We start from the raw sequence: 19,343 nt of genomic DNA on the forward strand, positions 1-19,343 counted from the left end.
TTTCCATTCTGCTCCTGTGATCCTGCAAACCAGAATCATAGAATCATTAAGGTTGGAAAAGACCTCTAAGATCATTAAGTCCAACTGTTAACCCAGCACTGACAAGTCCACCACCAAGCCATGTGCCTAAGTCACATCTACACATCTTTTTGAACACTTCCTCTGGCCCTTTCTTGTCACACTGTATCAGTCTTTGGCACAAGATTCCTGCTATGACACCAGAGCAACGAAATGAGAGAAGTGGCTGAAGGGACAAATAACCCAAAGGGGAAACTCCCAGGGCTGACCTCACTCTGCAGAACCCAGTCCTCTTGGGTAAGGCAAAGGAGGAGTTTAGTACTTTGTGTACTCATTAGCAACCTTTATCTCAGGGGAAACCTCTCAGCACTAACCATGCCAGGGCTTCCCCTTGTACCCCCCCAGGCAGCCAGCCTGGAGCTGGGTATTTCCTGGGATTTCCCAGCTAGCAACAAGTAAAAATTTCACAAAGGAACCTCCCTTCAGTGAGACTCACCTGCCTGCTCTAGCTGGAGATGGGGTTTTTCCCTATAGCACCAGTGGTTCTCCCAACACCTCCATGGGGCAGCACAAGCTCACAGCCAGGCAAATCCAAGTGATAAGCACGGGAAATTCAAAGAAACACCTTGGCTTTGGCTCCAGCAGCATCAACACTGCACTTCCACCCTGCAGAAGGCAAGAAACAGGATCAGCAGGGTTTTACCATCCCCAAAGGCTGTGTTTCTGTTTCCTTATTTTTTATTAACCTGGAGTAATGCCAGTGGTGCAAAGCAAGCATCCATGGCCCAAGGAGGATGCACAGGAAAGTGCTTTAAAGGAGAGCAGCACGAATTCAGAAACTGAAATGCTGAACATAGCCTCCTCCCAGCCCTGCTGGTTGGAGCTACCCCAGTCCTGGCTTTCCACTGTGCGGGATCTAGACAATCCCAGTGCTGGCAAGGCAGCCAGCATTCCAACTTCCCTTCCTACACTTCCTGTCACTGAGTTCAGTCCCTGCCAGCATGCTGCCACCTCTCCTCTCCCCAAGGCAACTATCCCCTGGGCTTGCCTACTGCAAAACTACTCATGCATCCTGCCTCTCCCGTGACAATCTCTCCCAAACCACCCAGCACAGCGTCAGCCAAGCCAGCCTCATGCACCCAGCAGTGTGGGATGCTGCCCTCCTGCTTCACTGAACCCTCCATGCTCCCTCCAGCACCCTCACAAAGCAAATCTTTTTTAAAAAAGTACATCCTAAAAGATGAAACAGTTACAGTTATGTCAAGGGACAGCACTGGGATCAGGTGCTCCCCGCCATGACCCTATTTTTAGAGCACAGACAGCCCCGGGGCAGGCACACACTTGCATTACAACAGCATGAGGCTGTTACTGTATCTGAGCACGGATGCAAGCGCCAGCATGGAGAAGGCCCAACTGTACTCCTGGAGATACTGGAAAGCTGACTAAGCAGAGATGCTTGGGGAGCACGTGCTCAGGATTATTTGAGGAGGAGCTGGGCAAAAAGAGGAAGCCATGTCAATCTTCTGTTTGCCTGAGGGGCTCAGAGAGGTGTTTGCCACGCACCCCTGGAAGTAGCACGAAGCTGATTTATACTCAGCTCAAGCCATCCAAGCATCACATAGTTGACCAGATAAAAGGAGTCTGTTACAATTGCTTTTAATGTTCTCCCTTGCCTTAATTTTCTGGCCCATCTCTTCTTCCTGGGAAAATCAGGGGGTAAAAGCAGCCAGCAACAGGGAGTAGTAGCAATGTCTGTGTTTCCATTCTCCCAGCGTGCCCGTATAACCCGTGCAGGAGAGATCACCATCCTCATTATCCAAAGTCTGAAGCAAGATGTCGGTAGTTGCGTAAGAACTAAAAATTCCCTGTCCTGTGCAGAAATGGAACTTCAGCTGCCAGCAGCGACAGATTTTGGACCCCTCTCTCACCTCTTGGCTTGGCTACAAAACCACCTTACCCACAGAAACAGCCCCACTGTAAGACACACAGTAAAAATGTTTGGCAAAACACTCTATGGCAACATGCCATGAGAAGCACCAGCTCTGAGTATCTCCCTCCAGTGCACCTTCAGAAACGAGGCATCATTCTCCCAGACCCTGAGGACAATGGAGAAACTTTTTCCCAAATGCTTTTCTCAAGATTGACCAGGTGCTCTGCTCGAGACCCTTCTGATGTGGGTTCTGGCCCTCATCAGAAGAGCACCACGATTTAAACACCTCAGAGGTAACTGGCTACACAAGACATACTCCTGGTAAGATCAGCCCCAAAGTAAAACTCAGGAGTTTGAGTTCACAGCAAGAACTTCTTTCCACAAGGGGAAGGGCAGATCCAGATCCTGAAGAGAGGGTCTGCCCAAGCCCAGAGTGCCCAGACTCTCAGATGCAAGTTCCTGAGCTGTGCAAAAGTGACATTTGGGTCACTGTCCCTTTAGATCCCCCCCAGGTGTGCTCATAGTTTTAATGCTCCACACTAAAGCATTTCCCCTGGTGCTGTTCTCTGCAGACTCCGGTGGAAGGAGAACTCAGCCAACTCAAAGAAGGGAAAATAATTGAGCCTACTCACAATTCTTTAACTAAAAGGTGATGCAGAAAGTATAGTGAACACCATTTTTAAAATTCTGTCCCACCAAGTACGCCTGCCTGATGTTTTCTTGCAACTTTGAATTTAGAAAGTTGATACAGATTCTACCTCAGATTTCATCAGCACCTCACCAGCACCTGTGCCAGCCCTGTTCCACTTTGGAAACTACTCCCAGAGCCTCTTTTCATAAACGTTAATGAGGCAAAGCTCATGTCACAGCCAGGCATGGAATTAACGGGAGTCACTTTAGCCTCTTCATTTCTCAACAGTTTTATTGCCTTTAAGAAAATTTTTGTAAAATATAAATACAAAGGCAGAAGATTTACTTACAAAGTTAAAACACAGATCTCAAACATAAACACACAATTCAGAAAATTTAGTTTATGTACAGTTTCAAGCAACTTCAACATATGTTAGTTTTTCAATATTTTACAAGGTACAGAAAAAATAGTTCAAAGTCTTCTTTAAATAAAGAGCATAAAATGTTTAAACATATATAAACAATCCGGTTTGATGTGTGAAAACTAAATTTCACAGCTTTTAAATTAGGATATAAAAGTTCTTACAATTAGTTGATGCGTATGGATATGGTTTAATTTATATTTAAAACTATTGAATTATATTCAATAGTGCTTACCTGGCCAAAGCAGGTAATTCTGTAAACAAAAAAAACAAAAATAATATAACCAAGTGCCTTACCAAATTCTATCTCCCAAACAAGCCACACGACTTTGATCACATAACCTAGAAAAAGTATGTTCTGTGTAATCAGTGCTTTGTATGAAACAAAGTCAATGTGTGGGTGTGTTCTTTAAAAATAAAGTGTGTTCCGAGTAATAACAAACTTATCCCAAAGCCTGTGTGCATTTAAAGAAACACTATATAACAATTTTGTAAAAACTGATTGAAGTTAAAAAAAAATTTTTCCAAAATCCATCCAACTGGAATTCAGATCTCTTATATAAAGGAAAAGATATTTTCATATTTAATAGTGTCCTTTCTTTACAGAAACAATTTAATTTGAACACATATACATAATAAAGAAGTAACTGTATAGAGCACTGTACATTAAATGGCCTGATGGTTCACCAGAGGATGTCAAAGGGAGGGTCCTCGTGCGGATGCAACCAGTGAAGCGAGGAGCCGAGCAAAGTCTTGAGTTCGCTTGTGAACTCCACCAAGTCCAACAGCTCTTTGCTCTCTGGGTTAAATGCTTCAAGGTCCGTAGCACAAGAGAACAACTGGCTGAGGGAAGTCTGTTTGTAAAACTCTGCCTCCGTGATGGTGACGACTTCCAGATTGGGGAAGTTGCAGCGGAAGATGCGAGACGACATTTTTAGCCTCTTCACCACGTCCGAGAGCAAAAGCCAGTTTCGTGGTCTGTGGAAGCAAAGGAGAAAGAGGCTCCAATAACTGACATTAAGTCATGGGCTTCTTGACTTGTCATTGTGTCACTGTGTGACAAACCCCCCCTGACCACACCCTCACAAACAACCTCTCTGACATCAAGGCTGTCACCCAGGGGGTCGAATAACAGATGTGCAGGAGTGTATGTATTTATTTGGAGTCCTGCTGCCCACAGCTTTGAGGAAGGAGAGGTCCAGGCATGGAGAGGCACTGGAGCCTATAAAACCTGGGCTCATGAGTGCACATGTGGGCCAGCAGCCATCCCAACAGCTGCTCGTACAGCTGGTTCACTGGCTGAGCCCAACCCCCATTTAGCAAGTTAGGAGATGGCTTATAGTTATAACCACAAAATTCAGCATCTCTGACTTCCAGAGATGCTGATATTAAACAGAAGTAAACAGTGAGTTGGGTTTTTTTCTCAGGTATTTTAAATTTAATCTTGTCCACTGTGGGGAACTTAAGTTACATCTATCACCCAAATAATAAAAAACATGGTAAAACCTGCACTCCTTCATGATCAATATTTAAAACTATTTTTCTCACAGCTGTCATCAAAATTGGTGCAAATGGTAAACAGTAGCTTTTTACAAAGCTAATTTATATCTTGAACATAATAGATAATACAACTTTCCAGGTCTTTGCTTATTATTAAACATCATAGAATCTTCTCTAACATGCTTATTTGTTTGTTCCAATTCGGAGCTTTAAACCAGTTTTGCTACAAAGCCTAGAAAAGCAGTAATGGTGTCATTTTGTCATCTACAAAAGCGTGTCCACTCAGCAGAACAAAAAAGCCCATAAAATACAATTAACAACACTTTACAAACACGATATCCAAAATTAAGCGCCAGAAACACTGGTATTTTGGGATGTTTTAAGAAGGTGCTGTCTGGGATGAGGGAAGGAACTTGTGTTCAAACGTCACTTGTGCCGCTTGAGTGTATGGCACTCAAAACTCAGCCCTGACAAATCAGCCTTTCCCCCTCTCACCTCCCATTAGTTTATTTCCCAAAAACCCCAGCAATCACAGCATTGATCTTTCATTCACACTGCATAAATGCAAATGCTTTTCCCCACAGACACAAACTGCCACCAGCCCAAGCTGATCGCCTCAGCTGTTTTTACCCCGAAACCTGCATTTCTTCTTACCCCTGAGAGAGACACACTTGAATGTTGTAACACGGCAAGGGAGGCTCATCTGAAAATTCAAATTCAAACACATCGCTAAAGCCATCTTCATCTTCATCACCTGGGCCAGGAGGATTTGCCAAGACGTCAAATCCAGATTCATCTTTCGGATCTGAATAAAATTGAATAAAAGGTGCCAAGTCAGCATTGAAAAGACTGTTGCAGGCCTTGCTTTTTCTTCCAATAACGTGATCTGTAAATAAAATCAGTTTGCTTCCTTCCTAGCTTCCTCCACCATGAAAACTAAACAGCCCCCACCCCCACGTGCCGCATGTTTTTAAAGTCTCCGCATACAAAGAAATAAAGGGCAACATTTGCTCACCGCACACAGAGCTGCCATAGAAATCCCAGTACAAACCAGGGTCATCAACATTTCGACCTTGCAGGTCAGTTAAATACTCTGGAGAGGAAAAAACAACAACAAAAACATACTGATGAGAACAAAAAGCTGGCAAGTTTAGCAGACCGCGTGTCATACAGACTCAATATGCATCCTCCATACCTTTCACCAAAAAATCCCACACTATTTTCCTGGTGCACATGCTACACACCATTCTCTCACATCAAATAATGAACCACCACATCAAACAATCACCCAGAGTCTAACAGGGACAGACATAACCCTAAGCTTCAGAAACTGAGAGCAGCACTTAAGTTTTGTGAAAACAGGATGCATCACACCTTTTGGCCTTCCCAGTTATTCTGGACACCAGCTTGGGGGTGAAACTGTGGCCCCAAATAAACTGATAAAAAAGGTTTTTCCACACAGATATGTTAAGATGTAATTCTTTTCTACAGACATAATTTGGGAGATTTACTAACTGCGTTGATGAAAAGATACTGTGATTCAGGATGCTAAGAAGTCCAAGATACTGAATTTTTCTGGAGTCCTGATAGACCTATGGGATTTCTACACTACACCATTTGAAGAGATAACTGGATGAGTTCTTAAACTGATTGACTGTGAACACTTTCAGAGGTAGGTTATTAGGGAATGCAGTGTCTTCATCCAACACTAAGAGGAAAAAAACCCTAAATCCATGTTACAACATGGATATGTTTAAAGACAAGAGCCTTTAATGTAGTTTTACAGCATTTCAGATATAAAACAAGGTAGAACTCGCAAAAAGGAAAACTCTTTAAGATAAAAAGCAAGACCACGGAAAAATATGAGTATGTTTAACCAACAACAATACGATTTGGCAAGTTTCTTATTTTCATTTCAAACAGAAAGCCGAAGGCACGGAAACAGTCCGCTGACCTCCCATCTACCTAGCAAATCTGACAGTGGAATAATCCTTATGACTTATTAAGAGTTTCAATTAGAAGGAGCCCCCATGCATGGCTGTGCTTCCCACCTGCAGCTGCTGGGGTTTTGCAGGCAGAGAGGGAGCTGCTGCTCACCCTGAGGTTTCTTGGCGTGGAGCCATCCCTTCCAGGCAGGAGGGACTTTGGGAGGCCAGGGAACAAAACCCCCCATTTGCCACGACCAGCAAAGCCCCCAGGCAATGTGGGCACTGACCTGTGAGGAAGGTCTCCATGAGCTCACTGTGGGTCATTTTCACGATGGTCCTCCCAGAGTAGGTTGCAAGTGTTGGATCAGCACCATAAGACAGCAACAGGCGGACGATTTCTAAGTGGTCGTTTTCGACGGCGTCATGGATTGGTCTGGAGGGAGAAACAAAAAAAAAAGAATCACGGCGTTACATTTTGACTCAACAGTATTATGCAAATGTGTTTGACAAGAAACTTCTGACTGTAGATCAAAGTTATTTATAGAAAGTAACACTATTAATACAGCTGCCAATCATCGTACTGTCGGTTTTACTTGCACATCACCCCCTCCCCTCGTCTTCACAGTCAGACTGCTCAGGGCAGATATTTCTGTTACGTCTATTCATTGCTGCACACATTTTGAGGGCCAGTAAAATAATTACACCGCTGTAACAGAAAGCAGGAGTTTGTGTGAAGCCTCACAAACATAATTTTGCTGCAAGTCACTCTACCGTTCCAAATCTCTGCCAATTTAACAGCGTGTTGTGGAGTAAGGCTCGCTCAGGCTGCCTCTGGGCAAGCACAGAAATCAGTTACCCAAAGCTCCTAAATTATGTACACAGAAATAAGTTATGAAAATTTGCTAGGAATTAAACTTCCGTGCAGAATATCCTCTTTAAACAGTACTTGTGAATATATTTGCAGCACAATTCCACCCTCCTAATCAGAGAACAGAAAAACATGTTATTTTAAGTGTAGTCCACCCAGAAATTAACATATTTAACATGGCATGAGCAATCTATACAAGCTCAGACATAGATTTGGTGAGCCTACAGAAGGATTATTCATTAATACACATGCCTGCAATTCCAGGTTTAGAATTCCTTATCGCTAATTATAAATCGCATTAACTTTTGCCTTTAAAATTGATTATACGTAACAGGGAGTTGTCTGGGAGTAGAACATATTACCCTTCAGACTAATGAAGATGTGTTAAAATCCCATCCTTTCCTTAGACAAGTGCAGGGAACTGAAAGGGGAGTCAAATGCATGGACAGTGACCATGGCAGTTCAACTCAGCTCAGCACTCCTCCTTTAGGTTGCCAACACCACTGCCCCCCAACAAGGCTTTCAAGCTCTCACAGAGCTTGTATGAAAAAGGCAAGGAAGGACTTTAACTAGGATCACATACTGCCTTCCTGGAAAGCTTTCAGAATGATGTTACAAGGGGAAGTCATCTGGAAGCACAGCCAAGCAAACCTCTCTGCTCTGTCTACTGATCTGCCAAGCAACACTCAGCTAACAACCAGGGCTTAAACTCCCTCCTGAGAAGAGGTCGCGTCCAACCACTCCTTCTGCCTCACGTGGCAATGTTCCCTCTGTGTCACCACTCTTTTGGCATGAACTGGTACCCACACGAGCTCAGGGCAGAGGAGGGGAGGATCAAATCAGTCAGAAGAGGACGGCACACCACCGTTTTCCCATCTATCACACAGCACTGCTGGGAGGAGAAGGAGGAGAGGGACTCTGACACATCTCAAAAAGATGGTCCAGATGTGTTTACTCCAAGTACTTTTCAGTATGGCATGACTTAGGGTGATTAATGTCTGTCACACGTGAAGGACTCTTGCTTGCCCCCATCTTGCTGGAGAGCTGTATGCCATTTTGGCTTTACATATGCATGATATATTGACATGAGGACGTGCACTTGGGGGCTTTGCGGCTCGTTCCCTATGGAGAGAGGGCTTATCCCATGCTGCCTGCCTCCTGCACACCCCTTGCCATCAGTGAAGAAGCAGGTGATCCTCAAGCTGCTGAGCGCAGTTCTCAATCCAGCTTGTGCTAACCCTCAGAGCCCTGGTAGCAGAGAGCACAAGATGTGGACGCCTTCAAAGCCCAACATCCTGTTCTTTGGAAAGCCACTTTAACATTTTAAGACCGGAGAGGTCCACAAGGATCACTTGCAAAGGGGTCAGGATATCCCTTCTCAGTTTCTGAGGGAACATCTCTAACATAACACTGAAACTATATGATGCCTTTGAGACAGAACAGTGCTGGAGAAGCCAGCATTCCTGGGATCCCCCACAAGCCTCATCCTCCCACCTCCACCTCCTGACTCAGTGCTTCCGCACAGGGACTGCCGCAGCACCACACACCCACGCGGCAGCCGGAGCATCCAGGATCAGTGCTGAACATCCCAGGCGACACAAGGCAAGAGGGAACAAATAACAGAGGTGCCGACAGAGAGGTTGAAGGAGTATCGGGTGTTTCTGGCTGTCAGCAGGCGTCTGAGGCCGGAGCTGCCGGGTCACGGCACTCTGAGCATCTACAGCAGGAAAGGTCAGCCTTGTTGCAAACCCTTCTGTCCCCCACTGGGCATGAAGCATCCCTGGCTGCAAGTCTGGCAACAGACACCGGGAACAGACGAGAGTTACGGCTGCTGCCAAATCATGCTTTTTTCTCCCCCACTCCTTCACTTTACTGGAGTCTTTAATTTCACACAGTTTTAAATTTAATTTCAGAATTACGATTGTCTGGTTTGGGGAGGGGGGTTGAAGAGTGTTGGGGGATTATTGGCTTGTGGGTTTACTTGTTTGTGTTGCTTGGGGTTTTCTTCTTTTTAAACTGACTTACCTAAGTGGCTTTTGAAGCAGTAATGAATTCAAGATGATCCCTTAACTTATTAAAAACAGCATCTAAATCACCACTCAGTGTTTCAATTGATTTAACGACACTCAAACGAGTTTATTAAAGGGTGCCTGGGCATTCCCCAGGAAGGAAAAATGGCAGCACATGGGCTGTAACCCTGTGATGGAACCTCTCTCTCCCTTTCTACAGGTCACCAAGCCCGGTGTGGTGGTGCAGACAGGCAGAGGCAGCAGGACAGGCAGACCCACCTTTGTTGTCTAAGAGTGCACAGGGAGGCTGCCCAGGCATGAGAGGGGACTTTATAGAGGCATGGGGAAGGAAAGGCGTAGTAAAGCCGTGCGGAAGAGGGAAGAACAATAAATAGAAGGAAGGAAAGAAGACACTGGCAGGGAGGGAGGAGAATAGGAGATTCCTATAGATAAGTCAGGGGAAAAAAGGCAAAAACGGAGCACTGACAGACTCTTTCACTGGATAGAACAGCTTCTTGGCAAGCTCACAAGCGGGACCATGCAAAGGCAGAGCTATTCGTTTGCTTCTCCCAGCAGGGCCAGCAGAGGAGGGAGTATTTTTCAGTCTTGGCAGAGTTTAACCATCCTCTTTGTAGGATGCAAAAGCGACTATTGGAATAGGCAACTTTTTCAGATGTCAAAAAAATAGATCCCTGGGAGTCCTCTCCTGGAGAGGATTTGCCCATACAATCTTTTCCGCCCTGAGCATCGTGGAAATAAACACTCTCTATCCCTAATGGTACAGTTAACGTAGTGCAGCTAGTTTCTAAAACAAACCCTTCAAAAGGCCCCAGAAGGATCTGGGGACATTCAAGAGCTGCAATATCCTACAGAAGACGCACATCTCAACCCTCTCTTGTGTACTGTCGAATTCTTCCTACTATTTTTACCACCACTACAGTTAAGAAAACATTTCACTGGGGGTTTATCATTCCACTACCAAAATTATAAACTATTTACACCAGTCAGGGTTTGCTCCCAGCCTTTCAGGCACCACCAGAATTTTCCTCACTGCAGTAAGAGGTCTTGTAACTCACCGAGCAATACCATATTCTGGCGTTTTATTTTTATTTCCATCCACTCCGTTACACAACGCTGCCCCTCGGAAGAGGCAAGGCACAAGTTGCAAGAGGGCAGCTACGCAGGCTGACTCTTCTTTAACACGCAATTAGCTGCTGGAAGGTATGGCTCTGCCAAGACCAGATGAAAGGACACAGGAAGAGAGCCATCTTGGCATGGTCTTCCCAGGGAAAAAAAATAAAAAAAGGCTGAGCTCATCAGCTGCCAGCAAGGAGGATACAGCAAAACTGGCTTCGGAGAGCAAATCCAGGGAACAAACTCTGGAGCAATGTAGAGCCCTCGCTAACAGGCAGGGGATGCCTGTATTTCTGGCATGTGGCTTTGTTTCTATACTGGCACCGGTTCAGCTAGGGCACGCTGCAGAGGTAAAAGGAGAAGAACAAGGAGATAAGGCCAAAGACACTCGGCAAACATCCTTGCTAATGTCTGGCACCGTCGTCGAACGCCCCTTGATGAGCTACTGCACTTACTGGGGTCCTGTAAGGGAAGGGAAGCGCTCAACTCTTAAGCACGGTCTATTATTATTTATAGGTAAGACGATTAAGAGCCCTTAGTGACTGCGGCACCTCGGAGACAGGTCTTAAAGATCTCCGGGTTCTACAATAATCTTTGATTAGGCACTAATTGAGCAGCAGACTGCTTGTGTATTCAGGGTCTACAGGCGCTGCATGTGGTCTATCAGCAGAGTTTAAGGGGAAAAACATCAAAAACCTACCACATTTAGCCTGGCCAGATGAGCTGTGAATAGGGCAGAGAGGGACATCCTGCGCTGCAGGCAGAGCCCTGGCGCCTAGCTGATGGTGAAGGGAAGGACTGCACCACACCTACACTCCCAAACACTGCCACCTCCTTGCACTGCCACTACAGTCTGGTGCTTTGTTTGTTTCTGGCTTCACCAAGATATCTGATGGTATTAGGAACCAGAGGCTGAAAGCCTGCCTTACCTACTAAACTTAAGGCAGACTGGCTGTGTGGCTACATAAAAGGCAACACCAAAGCAAGAGGCTCAGGTATTTGCTTCGCTCCCAGAACACACGCGTGCAAAACCAGCACACCGATCAGAGCACCTGCTGCACTTCAGGCAGGACTGGAAGGAGAGATGCACTGACTCTGCAGAACTTTACTACATCCTTCACATTCACGTGGACATTTTTTTTGTACAGATTAAAGACACATCCTCACTTGTCACAACTTTTCAGAGTGTCCTCCAAAAAGCTGATCGCAGAGGCAGCAAGTAACACAGACCAAAGCTTCAGGCAGCTGAGATCCAAGTGACACCCCAGACTGCCACATTAACCAACAAGCACATGCAGTTACATCACTCCTCTGCTGAACAGAACTACATACATCCACTGTTATGTCTGCAGACTTGAAGGCTTCCAGGTGAGGTGGCAGAGGGGACAATAAGAAGCATATTCAGTGTCGTTAAAAAAGCAGGGGAAGGGGACAAGTCTTTGATGATGGGTTTGTTTAGGGTGGGTTTTTTGTTTGTTTTTAAGATTTTAGTATTTTTCTAAGGGTTGAACATGTTCAGGAATTTGAATTTTAAAAGCAGCACAGTTGAGGAAGACTGATGACTCTTTCCTCCTAAAAGTTAAAGGAGAAAAACTTCAAGAGAGAAATGGGATTTGTCTTATGAATGTCCTGATTGACTATAGAGACAGAGAAGTCTGGTCCTGCCAAAAGGAAAGCGATAACACCAACCCAGAGTTCTTTACAGAAGCTTCTGCTCTCTGTCCTGCCCAGCTCAGGGCATCCAGACCACCTTTCATCTGTATATTAGATGTGTTTTGGATTCACGCTGTCTGTTGGGCAGCTTTTCAAATGAAAACGAAGTCTGTCCTCAGAAAAGAGAGGTAACAGCAAGCTGAGTTCTGACATTACCGCCTATGATCAGATCATCATTATGTTCACTTCTAAAATGCATTTTCCCCAAAACAACTTCTCAGGGTACACTAGCCAAGTTTCTTTCTTGGAAATCAGCTCCATCTGTGAATAGAAATCAAAGGTGGACTCCGAACTGGCGGGTGATTAAGACTGATCAGAAACTTCCTGGGGATAATTTTCTATATAGGTTATTCCAGCAAGTGAGACAAAAATAATTTGGGTTTCCTTTTATGGCAACTCGCCGCTGTTGCATAGGTCATGTATTAAAGCTGAAGGCAGCAGAAAATGCGAGGCTGTTTGGCAGCCTACAGAACTCAGAATTCTTACAAAGAAGTGGGCTGACAGAGGAGGAATCCAGTCGGGATCTCAATGTTTCTCCAAAAAGGCTTCCTTTGGGCCATGATGGGCCAGTGATGGGCCGGTAACAATGGACCATCATGAACTTTTAATGGACCATCCTAACCAGCCCTCTTTTTGTTTTCCTGACTCCTCCCTTCTCGAGTTAATAAATAAAGAGCTTAAAAACAAAAGCGGGCTCTTAGTTATGCTAATTTTACCTCCCCGGCTATTTGGATGGTGATAGGGAATGCGATAAAGCATTTAAGATAACAAGCTGCAGGAGATTCAGAGAATACAAAGCGACCTGTCTCCAAAATGCATAGACTGAATAACGCATATGCTGAGGACAAGTTATCCCAAGGTCAGCCCCGCAGAGGTGGTCAAAGAGGTACTTTAGGAGATACACAAGAAGCTTGAAAAAAGGTGGGAGCAGCATTTTTATCTCCACAATGCAAAAAAGAAAAGCTTGCTATCTATTCTGCCAGCACAGGAACTAAGCACCCCTACCATTCTGTGAAGGAAACTAAAAAAGGCTAATTCAGGATTTTAAAAAAAAGTAAATCCAAAATATCAAATGAGCAGATAGTTTAACCGTTCAGCAAAACAACATTTTGATACGGCATATACAGGACTTGCACACCCAATCGCCACAAAAGCCTGAAGTGCTCTTTAAAGTAACCCTGCTAACAAGGCAAAACCCACTCTTTTGGCACAACTCAAAGGAACTGGAGGGCGAGCAAGCAGGGCTGCAGCTCAAGCATCCCTCTTTCCTGCCCTGCAGCTGGCAATTTCACTAACTCTAAAAAAAAAAATCACCAAAAAACAACCAAGGCACAACATATGAAAATTCCCAGAAGAAAAAAAATTAAATTACACCGAAGTCGAGTCACGACAGAAGTGTGCCCCCACTGCTTTATTAACTGCATGCACCTGCCCAACAACCAGCAACAAGGAGGACCTTGGTAGCTTCGAGGATGGGGAGGGCTGGACAAGGGGAGGATAATGGAGAAGTCACAGAGGGAAGGGGTCCGGTGATGGTGACCACCCGATGCTGGGGCCAGAGGTGCTGCTAACCTGGTTCCATCCTGAGCGCTGCAGTTGACATCGGCGCCGTACTCGAGGAGATGCCGCACGATGCTCAGCCAGCCTCTGGCACAGGCCTCGTGCAGGGCACAGTAACCCGCGTTGTCACGATGATTCACATCACACGCCTTGTTTTCCAAACAATACAGAACCACTTCCTGGAAACAGGAGGAAAAACAGATGCATCAGAGTTATTTCTCGGTGCGTGAATGCACAGGTTTCTCTATTTGAAGGAAAAAAGGGGGGGGGGGAGAAGGGCAAAAGACAAAATCCCTGTGATATGCCCTCTTTGAGATGGGTCAGTCAAAGGGAAAATAAAAGGGAGAGCTCTTGAAAGTCCTGTTTATTCAGGAAACACAGCAGAGACCACGACTTCCCTGAGCAGACTAGTTTGGGCAAAGCGACACCGAGAGCTCTGCACCCCACAGGGACCTTCCCGAAACACACAACCTCAGGAATCATCACAGAGGGGGAATGTGCAAACTTTGCAGATAAAACCCATAACCTTCCACTTCTCAAAACTTCCACACGTAAAGCTAGTTGGAAGGTTTTTACTCTTACATCTACATTTTTCAGCAGAAAATTCTGCAAGCGCAACAGCAGCACAGCCGACACAGTCGGTTCGATTTTAAAAAGAAAAAGTGCGTGACCCGAAACAAAAACACATTTAAGACACACAAAGGATGGTTTGCTATCGGCAAACAAAAACCAGCCCGGCTCTATCAAGATCGGGGAAATCCCGTTTTCATCCACCCCGGTTTCTGCATGCAGAACTAAAGCCAGGCGCCAGGTCCCAGTAACGAGCCCTGCACCGCAGGAAGCCATGTGAATTTAACACGATTCATCTTGCAGTCAAATATACCACGCTCGAGAGCCTAGGCCAGACTCAGCTCTTCGCTGTCCTGCAGCCTTGAAACAATGACTGCTCCATCACTCAACTAAAAATTCAGGATGGCGCGAATCTTCCTCGACTTGTGTCAGATGCAAAAGAAAGCAAAACAAAACACGTTTCTAAGAGATGCTCAATGTATAAAATAGCCCACATGTTCCCAGATTAGTGGTAAATCATTAATTTGGCATTTGCTCCTCTCCAAGGCTGAGTGACACCCTTGCAAAGCCAGGTACAGCATGGAGGGGGTGAGCGTTTGCTTTGCCAAAACAAGAGAAGAAAACAACATCAGGGGCGATGCATTTATTCCTCCCGTTTCAGAATCTACCGGAAAGCCCACAATAATCTGTGCTCTGGGTATACCTGACTCGAGAGCCGGTATCCAGGATACAGCATGAAGCTGCTCTTTTAGCAGGCCCTCACTAACCAGGCTAAAGCCAGGAGCTAATGAGCTGCCTGTCCCAGGCACCAGAGCATCCCCTGCACCTGCCACCAGTGATGCACCCACCTACACCTGATTCACCCACTGGTTTAACCTGGGACCCCCACAGTCCCCCCTTCTCACCAAAGAGAACAGGGGTTTTTAATGTTCCTGCTAACCAGCCCAAAGGCCAAAAATTGGTCCAGAATGGATGTTTTTTACCCTGCACATGCTCAAGCCCAGAAAAAAGGGCTGTGCAAAATTATACTCTGGAGGTATGAATTTTCCTTCAAAACCAGACCACTCTGCCAGGCAAATTAGCAGATGGATATAGGTAGCAGAAGCAGCTGCCGTATTCAGCTCTGCTTTTAGCACGCAGTTATCATTTAAAATAGATTCTGCAACTCAAAATAAAAGACCTTTCATCTATTTTTGTAAAAAGCAAAGGCTGTCCTAGGGTGGAATACCTACTACTGGACAAAAAGGCTAATTTTGTCGGGCAATTCTGTGTTAAGAGGCTATAAGAAGAATGTCATTAACCACAAAATGTAACTATAAAGACCATAAAACTCTACATTGTTAATTAATTAAATGCCTCATTAACTTTTTTTTAACATGATTTATTCAATTTACAAAAAAATTAGCCATCATTGCCGAATACAGGAACATGTGGTGCCACAAACACACTTTTGGTTTCACAAGCATTTCTCACTAACATTCAAGAAAGGCTATGAGAAAGGCACAGGGCAATTTAAATGTCTGCTCAGGTGCTCTATTTAAATCAGCAATCTGAAAATCACTAGCAGTTAATCCAAAGAGTCAAACTAGCACCTCACCAGCCAAGGTATGTGCCACAGTCACTGCCACTGCCTTGCAGGTTGTTAGCCAAATTGCAAACAGCAGCGTTAAAATATGCAAATATGCGTACTCCATCAAAAGATGTGCCCTTTGCATCAGTCTCCCACCCAGCCTGTACCCTGCAGCAAGTCCCACTCCTTTCCCAAGGGAAGAGGTCAGCATCCCTCTGCACATCCCCCATGCCCCAGGCACGCCTGTTGCCACCAAGAGGCACTACTCCCCTCCATCAGACCTCAAAATACTGCCCTTGGGCAGTATTCTATGCTGAGCCTTAATACTTCCCCACAGCACCACACCAAACCCCAGGAGTGATGCCCATTTCCGTGCAGGGTGCAGGAGCCCTAGGGGAGCACTGCAAGGGCAGGATGATGCTCAGAAGCTCCTGTGGCAGTGACACGGGAGATTCAGGGCCAGATCCTGGAATATGAGGCATATTCCCAGGGCAAACCCTTTCCCCATGCCTGGATAAGCCCTACCTTCATGTGTGTTTAAACCCCGTGGAAACAAATATCCTCTCTCCCCCACCCCCTTATCATACACCACACATTCCTCTAATTTCACTGCCTTCGCAGGAAGGATTTAATACCAAACTGACCAGAGAACTTTGCGAGCCACTGTCGTGGTTTAACCCCAGTCAGTAGCCAAGCGTCACGCAGCTGCTCACTCACTCCCCCACCGGTGGGATCAGGGAGAGAACCAGAAGGGTAAAAGTTGGAAAACTCATGGGTTGAGATAAAGACAGTCTAACAGGGAAAGCAAAAGCTGTGCATGCAAGCAAAGCAAAACAAGGAATTAATTCACTGCTTCCCATGGGCAGGTTCAGCCATCTCCAGGAGAGCAGGGCCCCATCACGCGTAACGGTGACTTGGGAAGACAAATGCCATGACCCCAAAACGTTCCCCGCCTCCTTCCTTCCCCCACTTTATATACCGAGCATGATGTCATATGGTATGGACTATCCCTTTGGTCAGCTGGGGTCAGCTGTCCCAACTGTGTCTCCTCCAGGTTTCCCACGCACCCCAGCCTCCTCACACCAGCGTGGCAGTACAAAAAGCAGAAAAGGCCTTGGTTCTGTGTAAGCACTGCTCAGCAATAACAAAATCATCTCTATATTATCATCACTGGGTTCATCAGAAACCCAAAACACAGCCCCATACCAGCCACTGTGAAGAAAATTACCCCAGCCAACACCACCACAACCAGACACACACCAAAAAGTGGCACAAAGACAGCCAGTGTTTCCTCTCACATCAAATTCATTATGCAAGCCTTTTTGTAATTTTTTTCCCCCCAAAAGACTCTACTCTCCCTGTAATTCCCTCTTCACAAAAAGTAAATTACAGTTTTAAGACTACCATTATCTCAAGTCATTTGTTTCAAACGGGGAAAACAGAATGGATTGGAGAGTGCCCACACACTGGGATGGGTTGCTAACACCCTGTCAAAGCAAGGCCTGGAGCAGAAGCCTAGTGAAGAAAAGGCAAAGCTTCAGCAGGGATTTCCAGAGCCAAAGACCATTTGCTGCACTGTCTTTAAGTAGCCTTGTTGGCTGCAGCCCTGCAGTTTATCTGACCAGACACAAGCTGCATCTGTCCTTCGACATTTCACTCTCGCGTCAGCTTTTGCACGCAAAACTGTAACCGCTTGTGTCGTGCTCCCCGCAATGATCTGGGGCACATCTGTGCTGTGGGACCGAGAGCAGGGCAGAGGCACATGACCTGGCAGCATTTGGGCTCCCCATGGGTCTGGGAGTGGCATTTACAGCTTGCCAGCACCTTTGCCTGCTGAAGGTGCCAGCACCGCCTCTGGGTTTGGAGTGGGAACCCTGCACGGCCTCAGGGCATCCCTTGCTGCAAAGGCAGGCGGGCAGGCTGCCAAGGGCAGGCACGAGCTCATCCGGTCTCAGGGCAATACAGCATTCCTGCCACTGCCAGGGCTCCGTGGTGCCCTGCGGTGCCAGCCACTTGCAGCTCTGAGTCCTGAATCAGCAACCGGCGCCCCTTTGCGAGCTGTAGCCCTGACAATGCAAACTCGTCTGCCTCCCCTGCCACTGAGCTGGCACGTGGCCACGGGGCTGCCCGCTGCCTTCGCAGCAGATATGGGAAGCCCTTGTGTGCCCACCAAAGGTTGTTGCCCTACTAACCAGGGTGGCAGAAAACAGACATGCGCAGTTGCCACAGCTCACAGACCAGCATGTTACCTTGACTCATCCAGATTTCTCCTCTTTATTTTTAATAAAGGAATTTGTAACTTCTTGACCATTCTCATGTTTTCTGGAGACAGAGGAAATTCAGTTTTTCTGCCTGCTGTAGTCTCGTCACTAGCAAGAAAAACTCCTCACCTACAGAGTTTCCACAACTGATAACAGAATCAGCTAGGTTGGAAAAGACCTCTGAGATCATCGAGTCCAACCTTTGATCTAACACCACCTTGTCAACTAGACCATGGCACTAGTGCCACATCCAGTCTTTCCTTAAACAGCTTCAGGGATGGTGACTCCACTACCTCCTTGGGCAGCCCTTTTCAATCACTCTTTCTGTGAAGAACTTCTTCCTAATGACCAACCTAAACCTCCCCTTAAGGGGAGGCAACTTAAGACTGTGTCCTCTTGTCCTATTGCTGGTTGCCTGGGAGAAGAGATCAACCCCCAGCTGTCTACAACCTTCTTTCAGGTAGTTATAGTGAGCAATAAGGTCTCCCTGAACCTCCTCTTCTCCAGGCTAAACAACTCCCTCAGCTGCTCCTCATCGGACTTGTGCTCCAGACCTTTCACCAGCCTCATTGCCCTGACCAGTCTCTTTGGCCTAAAAACCATCACAGCTCACCACAGGCCAAATGAAGCCCCAACAGGATGGTACAGCCACCCACCACTCTGAGCCTTGAAAGACACAGACAATGTCAGATCCCAGATATCAGGTGCACAGACCAGCCTCTTTCCCTGCCCCCACTCAGCTCTCCTGTTCCTCTCTCCCCCAACAACAGAAACCAACTGCTGCCAGCACCAGCTGAGCAACCAAATCAAATGATCTGAATATTTAAGCCTATTTAAAACACGGGTGTTCACTTGAACTTTTGGGTGAATTCAAGTCAGAAAATCAAAATCCCCCATCAGCTAATCATGGGAAGGCATGGGTGGCACACAAGGTTACCCCCCACCTTGGCAAGTCTGGGAATCCCCAGCTTTCTGCAACCAGCCAATGCTGCAGAGAGCTCCTGCTATCAAAGGAATGGAGAGCCCTGGGCCCCTGCTCGAGCAGGACATCATCCCAACACTAAGTTTCAGAGCTGCTCGCATTAAGCTGTGCCCAGTGGAGTATGCTGGGCACAGGAAGTGAAGTGTCCAAGCATATTCACCCTGACAGACCCTGCGCAGGAAGAAAATACACAGCGATAGCTTGGAGTGCATCCTACAACATATTTTGATTTTGGATACACAGAAAAT

At 46.2% G+C, this 19,343-nt stretch overlaps 1 protein-coding gene across 8 annotated transcripts in view; it reads right to left on the bottom strand.

Moving 5' to 3' along the window:
* Nucleotides 1–2,852: 2,852 nt before the first annotated feature.
* Nucleotides 2,853–19,343, bottom strand: part of BCOR (BCL6 corepressor) — an 83,327-nt gene continuing 66,836 nt past the window's right edge. For all 8 annotated transcript variants that reach the window (XM_064646873.1, XM_064646877.1, XM_064646872.1 and 5 more), the window contains 5 exons: nt 13,725–13,891; nt 6,716–6,861; nt 5,516–5,593; nt 5,155–5,305; nt 2,853–3,978 (listed from right to left, as the gene is read on the bottom strand). In XM_064646873.1, the coding sequence (XP_064502943.1) occupies nt 3,684–3,978; nt 5,155–5,305; nt 5,516–5,593; nt 6,716–6,861; nt 13,725–13,891 (837 nt within the window). In that variant the 3' untranslated portion in view covers nt 2,853–3,683. The remainder of the gene's footprint in view (nt 3,979–5,154; nt 5,306–5,515; nt 5,594–6,715; nt 6,862–13,724; nt 13,892–19,343) is intronic.

Source organism: Pseudopipra pipra, chromosome 2 (assembly GCF_036250125.1).
Source record: "Pseudopipra pipra isolate bDixPip1 chromosome 2, bDixPip1.hap1, whole genome shotgun sequence".
In the NCBI taxonomy this organism is placed as follows: domain Eukaryota; kingdom Metazoa; phylum Chordata; class Aves; order Passeriformes; family Pipridae; genus Pseudopipra; species Pseudopipra pipra.